This window comes from Chanodichthys erythropterus, chromosome 6, assembly GCF_024489055.1.
Source record: "Chanodichthys erythropterus isolate Z2021 chromosome 6, ASM2448905v1, whole genome shotgun sequence".
Lineage (NCBI taxonomy): Eukaryota > Metazoa > Chordata > Actinopteri > Cypriniformes > Xenocyprididae > Chanodichthys > Chanodichthys erythropterus.
The window spans coordinates 13,625,665-13,641,415 of NC_090226.1; the positions used below are offsets into that span (position 1 = coordinate 13,625,665).

Genomic DNA, 15,751 nt, shown 5'->3' on the forward strand with positions numbered 1-15,751 from the left:
CCTTTTTAAAAGACTACAATTGAAAAATGTATATATTATATATAAAAGCCAAAGTGGCTAGTATGAGTGCGTTATACGCCACTGCTAAAATCCACCCGCATTTGGCGGGTGTTAATGTCAAGCCCTGAAGTACAATGTAAAAACATGTATGCGCACAATAAGTGCATTGTATCAAATGATTAATTGAAATGTTAGTACATAGAAGTTAAAGACAATTAATATAAAGGGGGAACTGTTAAACTAAATAATTTTTTTTTTTTTTTTTTTTTTTTGTAACAAAATTATTTAAAGTAACAAAAAATTACTTTTTATGGTTTTAGTTTTAGTTAACTATAATAATCGTGGTGTATAGGTGCTTATCTGTCTGGATCTCGCATGTTACAGGAGGTGATGTAGTAGACTGGCTATACTCACGGGTCGAAGGATTCAAAGACCGGCGGGATGCCAGGAAATACGCCAGCAGCCTGCTGAAACACGGCTATCTGAGACACACGGTCAACAAGATCACCTTCTCTGAACAGTGTTACTACACATTTGGAGATCTCTGCCAAAGTACAACACATCTCTACATTTGCTTTCTGCTTTTTATTTATCCTTGCAAACAAAATGTTTCCACCTCTTTATAATTTGCGTCTTTCTTATTAGATATGGCTACACTAAACTTGAATGAGGGATCAAGTGGTGCTGGTTCAGAACAGGACACATTGGCCCCTCTCCCCCCTCCGTCTACTAACCCGTGGCCCATGGGCGGCCAGCCCTTCCCCTACCCACCCTTCTCCACAGCGCCCTCTGGTTTCCCCCCAGGATATTCCGACCCCTGCCACAGTTTCCACAGTGGCAGCGCAGGAAGTCATCACAGTGAGGGTAAGTAGGGAAAGGTCATCCTTGACTTCAGGTTATTGGATCACATTTAGAGTATCCAAAATAAATCTCAGCCTAGTACAATACTGAAATGATAAGATCTTGTAATTCAGATCATAAATAAATATTATTTTCAGGTTGTAAATGTATAAAATATATAATCCTGCATTATGCATTTGCTTGCACTCGATCTATCTGTTTTTGAATGCAAGAATATAAGCTTCAATATGAATATCATGCATGAATTATATTATTTATATACTGCTATCCCTGCAGGAAGGTTATTTTATGAAAATACTGTCCTCAAATATGGTCGGCCCGTTCTAGCTGAAGTGTTTTGTGGGGTCCCTACTAGTTTTAAAACCTTTCAAGCATCTCTCAGATTATTTTCTTCTTCATTTCTGGTCACATTTTAATAATTGATTTCCATCATCCGACATCAGCTCATCATGATTTCACCTTGCATTCACCTCATTCTCTAGTGCTTTTTGCCTTCAATGCTGATGCAGTGCACAAACATGTCTTTCTCAATCCACTGCTTCACATTAACCTTCACCTGTTGCTCATTTCACACATGCCATGCTCTAGTGCAGTGAAGATGTCAGGAAGGAAACTCAGCAGCCTGTTGTGTTTGAGTTGCCTGTAGAGAGCAGTTAGAGTGATCTCTTGAGTGAAGTTTTCAGATGTGTTGTGTGGTTTGAAGCATATGGATAGGCCCATGAAAGCAGTCAAAGAAAGTAAAACTAGGGCAGATATGGAAAGACATTTCAAGTATTTTAAGTACATGGATTTTCTGTACTATATATACACTACCCTTCAAAAGTTTGGGGTCAATAAAATTCTTTACTGTTTAACTCTTATGCTCACCAAGGCTGCATTTATTTGATCAAAATTAAAAACTGTAATAATGTGAAATATTCTTACAATTTAAAATAACTGTTTTCTATTTTAAAATGTAATTTATTCCTTTGGAGTCTAAGCTGAATTTTCAACAGCCATTACTCCAGTCACAGAAAATAGGGATGGGCACATTGATACTGCAGTATCAATTAGGGCTGGGTAAAAAAAATAGATTTTTCGATTAATCGTTTTTTAAAATGTGGTCGATTCAAAATCGATTCTCAAAGGGCACGAATCGATTTTTTTTCCATATTTATTTCCGCAAACATTGAACGTAAGATAAACGTTAATCTAATTACGAGTCTTCTCCACTAGATGTCACCCTCTTATTTGCCTTGCGCGATGTCACCAAGGAGCGAGAGGCGAACCTGTCATTCATTCATTCAGTGCTTAAATGGCGGTTTCAGGTGCTTTGTCGACATTGATGCCACTTTCACATAAAATTGAATTGAGAATCGGAAATCGAATCGATTTGAGAGCTTGTGAATCTAAATCGAATCGATCTGGAACATCTGAATCGATACCCAGCCCTAGTATCAATATATTGATATTGCTATTTATTTGGTATCGATTCCTTGGAAAAATATCAATATTAAATTTTTATTGATACTAAATGTAGGTTTCTGAATCACTTTTAAATGTTTTCAGTACTTTGTTTAATGTTTGTGCTAAAACACCCCTGACATATTTAGCTGGCCTGTGTCACATGACTGTAATAAGGAAGCTTACAGCCACAGTCACACATGCACAAGACACACTTCTGCATTAAAGGGTTCGTTCACACAGAAATTAAAATTATGTCATTAATTACTCACCCTCATGTCGTTCCACACCTGTAAGAACTTCGTTCATCTTTGGAACACAAATTAAGATATTTTTGATGAAATCCGAGAGCTCTATGACTCCTCAATAGACAGCAATTTAACAATCACTGTCAAGGTACGATGTGACTGCAGTGGTTCAACCTTAATTTTATGAAGTGATGAGAATCCTTTTTGTGTGCAAAAACAACAACTTTATTCAACAATGTCCTCTCTTCTGTGTCATTCTCTTACGCTGTTTACGTCCAGTGCTTCCAGGTTCTACGTCAGAATGCCTGCTCACTATTGGCAGACGCTGTTCACGTGAGCAGCACGACGCATGCATGTGATGCTGACGCAGGAGGTGTTCTGACATAGAACTTAGAAGCGCTGAACTTAAACAGCATAAGAGAATGACACAGAAGAGAAGATATTGTTGAGTAAAGTTGTTATTTTTGTTTCGTTTTTGCGCACAAAAAGTATTCTCGTCGCTTCTTAACATGAAGGTTGAACCACTGCAGTCATGGCGATTGTTTAACTGTCTTTAGTAGCTTTCTGGACCTTGAAATTGGTGGTCTAATTCATTTATGAATTAGAAAGTTCAAAAGAACAGCATTTATTTGAAATATAAATCTTTTGTAATTTTATAAATCTCTTTACTGTTACTTGTGATCAATTTAATGCATCCTTGCTCAATAACAATAACCCCAAACCTTTAAACGGTAGTGTCTATTTTCAACAGATAGGACATGCGATGTCAAAAGTGTATTTGATGCACTGACTCAGTTCAGTATAAAATATCTATGTATTAAACAGTTACACTGATAATATTATTCAAACAATGATGTTGACATGAAATAAAGAAAATCACTGGCTGCTCTAAATTCAGTTTTTACATTTATTACCGACTGATTACTCTAATAATTATTTGCTTTAATTGAATTGACATATTTGAGCAATAAATGAAGGCTAATTTCTTAAATATTTTTATGAATATGCAACTTTAAAAATTAAGCAGCATGTTCAATAGCATACCATTTACTGTGGTTTCAAAATTGGTACCTAGTATCGTAAAATGTCCGTGCAGCTGGTATAGACTATTGAATTTTGGTATCCTGACAACCCTAGATATCACAATATTTCTATAAGTTTTAACATATCATCACAACATGTAAATAAATATCTTATATGAGCGCATATAAGATTTTATTTTCACTGAGCAGATACCAGGTGAAATTCCTGTAGTGCACTCAGGCTGTGAGGATGAATTGTACTTGATAGAGCTTCTGGTAATAAGACAGACAGACGGCTTAACTGTGTTGTTTCCTGTTCGTTTCTGCTGGGCAATGGCAGACTGATGGAGGAGGTAGTCCCAACCCTGGGGTGTCCGGTAAGGCAGCCTCCTTCCCTCTCTTTCTCTCTCTCTCTCTTACGGTCATGTCTCCCTCCATGATGGGGGTATTTCTGTTGTTGGATTTGTCCTGCTGCCTCGCCTCTCGTCTCTGTATTTCTCAGCATGTCATGTGTTGTGGATAAAGTGGCCACACAAACGAACCGCATACACAATAGTTTGGGAATAAACGTGACAAAATCGATGTAGATCCCATATGTGTATGTACAAAGCTTTGCCATGCCTGTTATGTAAGAGTGAAATGATGTGGCTTTTGTTTGAAGTTTGACAGTGTTTTAAATTCAGGTTGCAGCACCTCATGAACTCAATTACATTGTCATTTGACTCCAATGTCATGTCATCCAGTTTTAATTGCACATCTGATAGATGCATTTCATCAGCTCTTTAATTAGCATCATTTTTCATCATATTTTAATCATTCTCTTTGAAACATAGAATGTAGTATGAAGGAACAAAGAGCAAGAAATGCAGAACATTTGTCATTATATATTAGTGAGGGATGGAGTGTTTCTCTAAAAAGCAGTTTCATTAACTGCAAACTTATGAGCTGTAACTATAGTTGCTGAAGAATGAAGCACAGATTAGTTGTAGATCAGTGCTTCTAAACTGGTTTTCCTGAAAGATCTAGATATTATGTTTATCTTCACAGTACCAAAATTGTTCAAGTCAAACATTACCATTTATTAATATCAACAATAAAGCTAGGGTAGGATCCTCCAAAACACATGAACGCGCATAAACCGTCATGAGAGACGGCTTTAAAGGATTAGTTCACTTTTAAATAAACTTCCTGATAATTTACTCACCCCCATGACATCCAAGATGTCCATGTCTTTCTTTCTTCAGTCAAAAAGAAATTAAAGTTTTAACTAATTTTTTATATGCAATATGCTAGTTCAATAGTATATAACAATTATTTCAAACTTTGACCTGTGGAGGGCAGTAATACACTTAGCAGTGTCTACACTGCCGGAATTCAAATAGAGGAGAAGAAGAAGAGAGCTAGTTCAAGATGAGCATTTAAGGTTAAAACTTATATAATTTTCGATTTTTTTTTTAGAAAATGAGCGATGGTTTCACTAGATAAGACCCTTATTTTTCATCTGGGATTGTGTAGAACAATTTGAAGCTGCAGTGAAACTAACTTTGACCTTCAACTGTTTGGTGCCCATTGAAGTGTACTATATGGAGAAAAATCCTGGAATGTTTTCATCAAAAATTTAAATTTCTTTTCGACTGAAGAAAGAAAGACATGGATGACATCTTGGATGACATGGGGGTGAGTAAGTTATCAGGAAAAGTTTATTTAAAAGTGAACTAATCCTTTAAATTAGCTCATCACATAACACTACAATAATAATCAACATAAACAACTTACAGAACATTGACTTGTACCACTTAAATGCTGCATTCAGCAGCATATTCATTTCGGTAGCGATGCCATTGAAACACATAAATCCGAGTCTGAGGAAGTGAACAGCTTCAAGTAGAATGTCAAGGGTGGCCATTTCTTAATTACGGTAGTTAAGGTGTGAAAGCAGCATAAGCTCGTTGTTTCGGTTCAGGAGGAACTGTAAAAGGTGGCTGCTGTTTGTTTACGACGCTCTGTGTCCGTCTACAACTCTAAATAGCCCTACGGAATGCAGGCAGGTAGGACATCCTATTATTGCATTCGACGGATTCTGATTTGGACGAACATTTTTTGGTCCTGAGACTTCCGCAGAAGATATATGTACATTTTTAAATATTATAGCAAGTGAACTTGTCTAGTTTGCATTTTTATTTCATTTTGCAGTGTTGTTTATGGTTTTCGGGGATGAAGGCACATCACAAAATGTCCTTGTTGTTATCTGCATAATTTGGTTAGCCTTTAAACCGAAGTAGAGTTTCATTGGACACAACCTTTATTGGGCACAACAAAATATGTGGTAGCCTTTTGGTCATTCTTTTTAAAAATTATTTACAATATTGTTTACAGGTTTGGGGTCAGTAGATTGTTTTTTATTTTTAAAGAAATTAATACCTTTATTCAGCAAAGATTCATGAAATTGTTCAAAAGTGACAGTAAAGACATTTAAAATTTCTATTTCAAATAAATGCTTACAAAGAATACTGAAAAATATATCACCGTTTCCACAAAAATAAGCAGCAAAGCTGTTTTCAACATTGATGATAATAATAATAATGTTTGAGCACCAAATCAGAATATTAGAATGATATCTGAATGGTCATGTGACAGCAATTCAGTTTAGTCATCACAGGAATAAATTACATTTTAAAATAGAAAACAGTTTAAATTGTAATTATATTTTACAACATTGCTTTTTTATTATAATTTGCATTGAATAAATGCACCCCTTGAATGAACATAAGAGACTTCTTTCAAAAACATTTACATTTTTTTACTGACCCCAAATTTTTGAAAGTTAATTTAGTAACTTGTATATTATGATTTGCATTCAGTATTTGTTTTCCCTGCTGTCCACAGCCAGACATACCTAAAGCTATTTTATTTTTGGTCATTGCATAGAAGTTTGCTTTGAAAACTATTGTTTTTCCTTCTGTGAAAAGCATGTAAAGAATAAAAAAATAAAATACACCCATATCAACTTCTGTTTATTTTCCAGGAAGTCGAAGCAGTAGTTCCAATCCTAGCGTTGGGAGGAGCCAGCGGCCCAAACCAAGGGACAACAAGGACCGCAAAGCAGCAGGCAGTGGCAGCAGCGAATCGGATTCAGGCAACAGAGCAGGTGGGAGGCGGGTTGAGCGGTCAGCCAGTCAGTTGAGCCACCGTAGCCATACGCTCTCATCCCGCAGCCACGCTCATTCCCGCGTCCCCTCCCACCACAGCCGCACGTCCTTCACCTACAGCCACGCTCCCTTTTCCAAGTACGCCCACACCTCTTGTGCACTCAGCGAACGGAGCCACGCCTCCTCTTACGGACCCCCAGGCCTGCCTCCTCCCTACAGCCTTGCTAGATTGACCCCTAAGGGGGCTATCAGCAGCGGGCCCCCTGGGGCCCCACCAGTGAGGGAACTAGGGGCCATACCACCAGAACTCACCGCTAGTCGCCAGTCCTTCCAGCATGCCATGGGAAACCCTTGTGAGTTTTTTGTGGATATAATGTAATCGGACGAACGGATTATAAATAGCAGCAACACTGAAATTCATTCTGTAATCTCACAAGATGGGTGCCATAAATATGTGCTCAACTTTCTGTAGTCACAGGTTTGTGTGGAAGATTGAGGATCATTTGTTAAGATAATCATGTGTTAAGCAGAGGGCAAATACCTGCATACACTACTATGTCTCTTGTGCTCAACAAGGCTGCATTTATGTGATCAAAAATACAGTAATATTGTGAAATATTATTTTAATTTAAAATGTTTTCTATTGCAAATTTGGTGGCAAAGCTGTATTTTCAGCATCATTGCTCCAGTCTTCAGTGTCACATGATCCTTCAGAAATCATTCTAATATGCTGATTTGCTGCTCAAGAAACATTTCTTATTAATATCATTGCTGAAAACAGTTGTGTTGCTTCTTTTGAAAGTTAGCATTAATTTGAAATCTTTTGTAACATTATAAACTGTCCTTTTTGATCAATTCAATGCATCCTCGTTGAATAATAGTATTAATTTCACAATAAAATATAAAAAACTATTTCTTTAAAAAATGGCAACAAAACAAAGCACCCAATTTTTCTGTCACCAATAACGAAATAAAACAATGTCAAACAAGGTTTATGTTACACATTAGGCTCAGCACAGCTTCTCAGAGCAGTATTAACCATTTTAGCAATAAAAAAAACACCAGCAGCTACATTTTTAATCCTACATTAGCAAAAGTTAGACAATCAGACAATGCCCTCTGCTGGTCAGAAGCTGTTAGTCCTTTCCAAAGCTATCCATGAAGAGACTAGGCTACTGATCGCTTTTAAGATCCGGCAACAGTCAAAAATGTTTTCATGTTGTGTTTGTTCATTTTAAAATGCTATTTAAAACGATCTTTATATTGTAGTTTCATTTTTTTGGTGCACATGATTAATGCTTAAAACTCAGTGCTCTAAAGCGCTACACGCTGTCTGGGAGGGTGGCAGATATGGGAGGAATTAATCATTTTGACACGTTTCCAATTATTACCAGGTTGGAAACATGGTAGCATGTCACTGTTATGATTCTCTTGGCTATGAAACACTAGCTAGAAAAAATGTATTTTCAGGAAATAAAAAGACATCAGGGTAAATTCAAGAAGCAGCACTTATAGTGTGGTTGCACAGAACAAATTAGCGCTTGCTGAATGTCTGAAATTAGTTGTATTTTCTTATATAAGTTGTTCTTAAATATAGTCTGTGAGACCTACAGAAGTTTTTTTTTTTTGCCCCTGGAATAATGTTGTCAGTTGTATGATGTGATATCTGGTGCTGGTAACCTGTTCATCGAAGTGTCTCAAAGAGAAAATGTTTGCTAAAAAAGCTTGTTTAAAGTAACTAAATGAAGGTGACTAGTTAGCACATGGACTGTGTACTACTATATGTGTAGTATTTAACCATTTGAGGATTGTTGCTCAAGATAAAATTGGCACTTTTACAAGATCTGATCTGCCCCTTTTGTTAATCTACATCTTTAGATGTGTTGTCTATTTTTCTCCCTTAGGAAGACTGGGCAAAAACTGCTGTATATAGTTCATTTTTATTGTATATATGAAAATAGATGATTGTATAAAGTATATGTACAGAGCTTCTGGTCATGCCTTTTTGTAGTTATGTAAGATATAAATTGTGTGTTTGTGATTTTAAAGCAGTTTTCTAAATCTCATTTTGTTTGTTGTATTTGTCTGACCATCTGTAAGTGAAACTGTCTGAAATAAATAATTCATCTAAACTTCTGGCTCATTTTCATTTGCCAGGCAGTGAAGTAGACTATTAACTTTACAATTTCAGATTTTCTTAATCAAATTCTGATTTTTGAAATGTCTCTTATGCTCACCTAGGCTGCAAAACTAGAGCAAAAACTGAAATATTGTGAAATATTACAATTTAAAATTGTCTGTCTCACCATTTAAAAATTTAATTTATTCCTTTGAATTTCTTATCAATGTTGAAAACTGCTGTGCTGCTTTTTGTGGAAACCGATAATTTGCAACTTAAATTTGTTTGCTTTGACTTTTGATTAATGCTTCCTTGCTGATTAAAAGTCAAAAAAAAAAAAAAAAAGTATTGTAGTAAAAAAGAAAAAGACCAAACAATTGGTTTGCATGTTTATTAATATACCATCCTTGAACAAAACAATGATTTTACAACAGACGCTACAGAATTGGTGAACTGCAATCATGGAAGACAACGTGTAAGCTTATACTAGGCAATAAGCATGAAGACGTACATAATACATTTTTAATGGGCAGATAAATTTAATGACACCTATTATCCTTTTTTTCCTTGTGCAAAATAAGGTTGAGCTGGTATTGTACTTCATGTAAAGAAAAACTACTCAAACTAACTTTGAATTAGCATCTGACTTGCCTAACACAAGGTTTACTGTAATGAAAACTTATTACTGAAATGAATTCTGCTGGTCTCAGGACTGGGACAATATGGTAACCCCCTAAAGTGTTTTGTGGTATATATTACGATTTGCTCAAACACAAAAATGACAGGACAAAATTCAAAGCATGTTCCTAATAAGATGTCTTTTGAGATTATATTTTGCGTGTTGTACAACTGTGAACACTATAAAACAATGTGAAACTCATATCAAAAATCCTCACCTCTGTAACAACTGCAATTCATCCAAATGCACTTAAAATCTCCACAGACAGTTTAAATCCCCAAAATTGAGAAATAAAATTGTGCGTGTTTAAAGAAGGAATAAGATGTGGGTATGGCAGCCTAATTAAGCTGTACTCCATCAGCTTAGAATGATTCAGTGCTGGGTCCATTTGATGCTCTTAAGGTCAATGCCCTCCTGGACCATTTCCCATAATGGACTAATTGACAAAAAAAAAAAAGACAAAACAGGTTATAACATTCCAAAGATCCAGTTCACAGGAGTTTTAACTAATAACATTTCATTACTTTTCCAGTTGTTTATGATTACATGATAAGGATTTCTAAAAATATTAATATTAAACATTCCCATGTTTCCATGATGTGAGATGCCAGGTCAGACTCAAAACCAACATTAATAGCTCACCTCATCTCCCTCAACCGCTTGACATGCTGAATGCACTTCTCCGCTGTGTAGTCCACTTCTTCCTCTGTGGTGAATCTGCCAATACCAAATCTGAGAAAAACATTGATCACATGCTTCATCAGATCCACTTATTACAGTATGTGTGTGCTTATGGTTCAAGCAGGAACCATGTTGCACTGAGTTCTGAGCACTAAGCAACACAAAAGCACAATTCACATCTTGACTGATATTATGTAAAAACTACAAACCGTATAGAAGAGTGCGCCAAGTCCTCATCTGTCCCTATCGCTCTGAGAACATACGAGGGCTCCAGAGAAGCAGATGTGCAGGCGCTGCAACAAGAACACACTCAACTGCATTCATAAAGAGTTTTATTCATTTATTTATAATTTTATCATCATATCACCACCAAAGGCTAAAGTATCAACATTTAAAATATTCATAATAATATTAATAATTTAACAATATTATCTCTACAAACAAACAAAACCAAAATCAATCAATAAAAATACCAATAACAGTTATAGAAAATCTTTAAATCTGACATTTGATCATTTATTTTCCCAGGAGAAACTTCTTACAAAAATCTCTATTAAATGTACTCTCTGAATAAAAATATTTTTAGGAAGAGTTTAATGTCAGACACTGTTATTTTTAGTTTTTTTAATTTTTATTTTGAATTAGCTTTTAGTTTTATATTCGCAGTTTTCATTTTAATTGTTTAGCTATTTTGCTTTTGTATTTTATTTTAAACACTACCATTTCATTTATTTGTATTTCAGTTTTACTTTCACTTTTAGTTGTTTATTTATTTCTAGTTAGTAATTTTAGCACTTCAACTTTAAATGAAAATTTTAATGTTTCCCTGAAAATAAATGCACACCTTAGAACGTTGGTCAACCAATCAGATTCGAGCAACAGCCCCATAGTATGAATTAAAAATAAAACTTAGGTTTTTCATCTAATATTTACATTTTATAAATTCAACCATATTTCAATAAACAAAAATATTTCTAATTTTCATAACGTCACTTTTTAACCAGCTTTGAATGTGGGTAGTATATTTCCATGTAACCTGCATATTTATAAACCCTGGTTAGACATTTTAAACTAACCTTCCAGAGGAAAGTGCAACATCTTTCAACGCCATCAACAGACTCTCCCCCTCAACGTAGGCAAATGATAAATTAATGCATCCTGTAGGAGGAAAGTGTTTGAGATTACAAACCCAAGTCAACTTTGATCGTTACTAAGAAAAATTGACAATTGGAAAGTCGAGTCTCACCTGAGTACCTCTGATCTGGGTCTCCATTCATCACAACATCAGGAATCTCAGACATGATCTTCTGCACGAGGCGATTAGCAAGCAATGTCACACGCTTGTGATCGTACTGAAAATAAACAGAAAATGAAACCTGCATGTTAGTAAATTTAGACTAGCAGTAGCAAAGCATTTGAAATTAGCACTTTTTATAACTCTACCTCTAACTCTTGCTGGGCAACCTCACAGGCGGCTCCGAGGCCTACGACTAGAGGTGTGGGGACGGTCCCTGAACGAAGCCCCCTTTCCTGACCTCCTCCGTTCTGCAAAGGCTCAATACGAATTCTGGGTCTTCTCCTCACGTACAAAGCCCCAACTCCTAATAAACACTAACACTTATTAATATATTTTGGACAATGCAATTGGTGTGCGTTGAAATGTACAATGCGCTACCTTTGGGTCCGTAGATCTTATGTCCGCTGATGGACATCAGGTCCACTTTCCAGTCAGTGACATTAACAGGGATCTTTCCAACAGCCTGAGCAGCATCAGTGTGGAAGAACACATTTTTGGACCTACACAGATGACCTGAAATCAAAAACATCATTAATAAAGGCGATATGAAGACTGACTGGTATAAATTTAGAGAATGATGTTGATAATAAAAGGTTACCTATTTCTTTGATTGGCTGTTTGACACCAATCTCATTGTTGATAGTCATTATGGACACCAAGCTTGTATCAGGACGGATTGCTTCCTCTAATTGCTGAGAAAGCAAAGTATAAATATATATTAGTGCTGTCAGATCATAAAAGTTTGAGTTTACATAAATGTGTGTGTGTATATATATATATACACAAACACGATTCCAAAAAAGTTGGGACACTGTACAAATTGTGAATAAAAACAGAATGCAATGATGTGGAAGTTTCAAATTTCAATATTTTATTCAGAATACAACATAGATGACATATCAAATGTTTAAACTGAGAAAATGTATCATTTTAAGGGAAAAATTTGTTGATTTTAAATTTCATGGCATCAACATCTCAAAAACGTTGGGACAAGGCCATGTTTACCACTGTGTGGCATCACATCTTCTGTTTATAACAGTCTGCAAACGTCTGGGGACTGAGGAGACAAGTTGCTCAAGTTCAGGAATAGGAATGTTGTCCCATTCTTGTCTAATACAGGCTTCTAGTTGCTAAACTGTCTTAGGTCTTCTTTCTCGCATTTTCCTCTTTATGATGCGCCAAATGTTTTCTATGGGTGAAAGATCTGGACTGCAGGCTGGCCATTTCAGTACCCGGATCCTTCTTCTACGCAGCCATGATGTTGTAATTGATGCAGTATGTGGTCTGGCATTGTCATGCTGGAAAATGCAAGCTCTGTCCTGAAAGAGACATAGTCTGGATGGGAGCATATGTTGTTCTAGAACTTAGATATACCTTTCAGCATTGATGGTGCCTTTCCAGATGTGTAAGCTGCCCATGCCACATGCACTCATGCAACCCCATACCATCAGAGATGCAGGCTTCTGAACTGAGCGCTGATAACAACTTGGGTTGTCTTTGTCCTCTTTAGTCCGGATGACATGGCGTCCCAGTTTTCCAAAAAGAACTTGATTCGTCTGACCACAGAACAGTTTTCCACTTTGCCACAGTCCATTTTAAATGAGCCTTGGCCCAGAGAAAACGCCTGCGCTTCTGGATCATGTTTAGATATAGCTTCTTTTTTGACCTATAGAGTTTTAGCACGCAACGGCGAATGGCACATCGGATTGTGTTCACCGACAATGTTTTCTGGAAGTATTTCTGAGCCCATGTTGTGATTTCGATTACAGTATCATTCCTGTATGTGATGCAGTGCCGTCTAAGGGCCCGAAGATCACGGGCATCCAGTATGGTTTTCCGGCCTTGACCCTTACGCACAGAGATTGTTCCAGATTCTCTGAATCTTTGGATGATATTATGCGCTGTAGATGATGAGAACTTCAAACTCTTTGCAATTTTTCTCTGAGAAACTCCTTTCTGATATTGTTCCACAATTTTTTGCCGCAGCATTGGAGGAATTGGTGATCCTCTGCCCATCTTGACTTCTGAGAGACACTGCCACTCTGAGAGGCTCTTTTTATACCCAATCATGTTGCCAGTTGACCCAATAAGTTGCAAATTGGTCCCTTATATGTACATTTAACTTTTCCGGCCTCTTATTGCTACCTGTCCCAACTTTTTTGGAATGTGTAGCTCTCATGAAATCCAAAATGACCCAATATTTGGCATGACATTTCAAAATATCTCCCTTTCAACATTTGATATGTTATCTATATTCTATTGTGAATAAAATATAAGTTTATGAGATTTATAAAATTATTGCATTCCTTTTTTATTTCACAATTTGTACAGTGTCCTAACTTTTTTGGAATTGGGTTTGTATACATATATATTTTAAAGACAAATGTATGCGCCGACATCAGCCCTTAACAATATTGAGGCAGCCATAAAAACATTATTTCAACCAATTTGGAGTTTGTTTGGGGCAGGACTCCTTATTTGTCAAACAATAGAAGATCAGGTGAGTGTTTAAAGCTTATTTGAAAATAATGTCATTATATAAATAATGCTGCTTCCCCCTTAAGAATGCTTACCTTCAGGTCAATCAGCCCATTATCTTTCACAGGTAAATAAGTTATATCAAAACCCTCTGCCTCCAGAACCCGACACGAGTCCAGCACACACTTGTGTTCGGTTTGGGTGGTAATAATGTGCTTTTTCTTAGCCTTATAAAACCGAGCCACACCCTAAAGACAAGAAAAGACATGACATAACCAAGAGTTTCTTTTAGTTATTCCTAATTACTAATGCAGTTGATCATATATAAACACCTATTTGTTTATTTTAGAATATGCCAAGTCATTCGTGTCCCAGCGTCCCACTTCCTCCTAATCCTAATCTTGCCTCACAGTAATGACATACTTACTTTGATTGACATATTGTTGGACTCAGTCGCACCACTGGTGAACACAATCTCCCTTGGGTCAGCACCAATAAGAGCTGCAACTTGCTGGAGAGGAAATAAACATTGGTGTTACAGTAAACAGTGCATTTTTGTCTAAACCTAAATATTATGCTTTGATAATAATAAAGCTCTCAGCTATCTAAATCAATACAATACATTCTTGCTTCTTGATTTGAGTAAAAAGGGTTTTTTTGAAGGATAAAAACATACTTTTCTTGCTTTTTCCATTGCGCTCTCACTCTCCCATCCATAAGCATGAGTCCTGGAATGTGGGTTGCCATAGTAATTCACTTGATAGGGGAGCATGGCATCCAAAACCCTTGGGTCCTGTTGGATGTGATGTAAACAAAAATTTTCAATGAAAACAATGGGATGTAAACATCCCAGAAATGTTCTCATGCACTAGATTCACGAATTTGATTAGTTAACTTAAATAAATGCCAGTATAATTAGGATGACAACAGCAGATGGGTACCATGGGTGTGGTGGCCTGAAAGTCCATATACAGAGGTCTCAGCTCATCCTTTTCAAGTTCCCTACTTTTGATCAATTCTGTGGAATAAAACATATATATGGTTATCAGCACGAAGAGTTACAGTGACTTAGAATAAACAAAGCCATACAAGAAATGTATTTACATGCAAGTGTGCTAATGTATATTAGCAAAGCCTCCTAGAGTACACAAGCTAAATTCAACTGCGTCACAGTTAGTCTAGACTAGAGAATGAAATTTACTAAAACTGTAACGTTACCTTTCTGCTTCTGTACAGCGTTTGCAGCGCTTTGAGCGAATCTCAGTCGAGGGCTGGAGATCCCACACATGGAGCCCAGAAGTTTTGTCGATAAAGTCCTGTTCATCATGTTTATGCAATTACAGTGTTCAATGATAGATATATTAAAAATAAACTTATTTTAAAGCCTACGTAAACCAATAAGCCCGTCCGAAAAATTATAGTATTATTCGCACAACTTCAGAAGCGAGGACATGCCCACTGTCGCCATAAACCAGTGTGTCATAAGCTCTCAAAACACTCGTGGATACTTACACAAGACGCACAAACATCGGGGGCGGGACGTCTGTTATTATAACTCTCATTGGTTATCTGTATCTCTTGTGGGCGGGTTTTTTGTGTCGTTTACGGAATCCATTGGTTAAAAACTAAGCCTGTCTTGTTTCTTTTACCGGAAATTGTAAATATGAAGCAATGCTATGTAACAGGTTCTTCTGTCCTTGGAAATGCTTATATATGTTTAGTTTATTTGGGAAGAATCAGCACCGTTGAATAAAAGATAGCTTTAGTTTCTCCT

The 15,751-nt window shown here is 36.5% G+C and overlaps 2 protein-coding genes across 2 annotated transcripts in view; one reads left to right on the top strand and one right to left on the bottom strand.

The window, feature by feature from the left end:
* dvl1b (dishevelled segment polarity protein 1b) overlaps positions 1-8,823 on the top strand; it is a 46,240-nt gene extending 37,417 nt beyond the window's left edge. The window contains exons 13-15 of the mRNA XM_067388153.1: positions 385-552; positions 646-864; positions 6,600-8,823. Coding sequence (XP_067244254.1) covers positions 385-552; positions 646-864; positions 6,600-7,102 — 890 coding nt within the window. The 3' untranslated portion in view covers positions 7,103-8,823. The remainder of the gene's footprint in view (positions 1-384; positions 553-645; positions 865-6,599) is intronic.
* A 401-nt stretch (positions 8,824-9,224) lies between these two features.
* nfs1 (NFS1 cysteine desulfurase) lies at positions 9,225-15,490 on the bottom strand. Its single transcript, XM_067387302.1, has 13 exons — positions 15,196-15,490; positions 14,919-14,995; positions 14,654-14,770; positions 14,405-14,488; positions 14,073-14,225; positions 12,098-12,191; positions 11,878-12,012; positions 11,646-11,803; positions 11,449-11,554; positions 11,279-11,360; positions 10,412-10,495; positions 10,164-10,253; positions 9,225-9,957 (listed from the first exon to the last, which is right to left on the bottom strand). The coding sequence occupies exons 1-13, from the start codon at positions 15,302-15,304 to the stop codon at positions 9,894-9,896; spliced, it is 1,353 nt and encodes a 450-aa protein (XP_067243403.1). The 5' UTR covers positions 15,305-15,490; the 3' UTR covers positions 9,225-9,893.
* Positions 15,491-15,751: the final 261 nt, after the last annotated feature.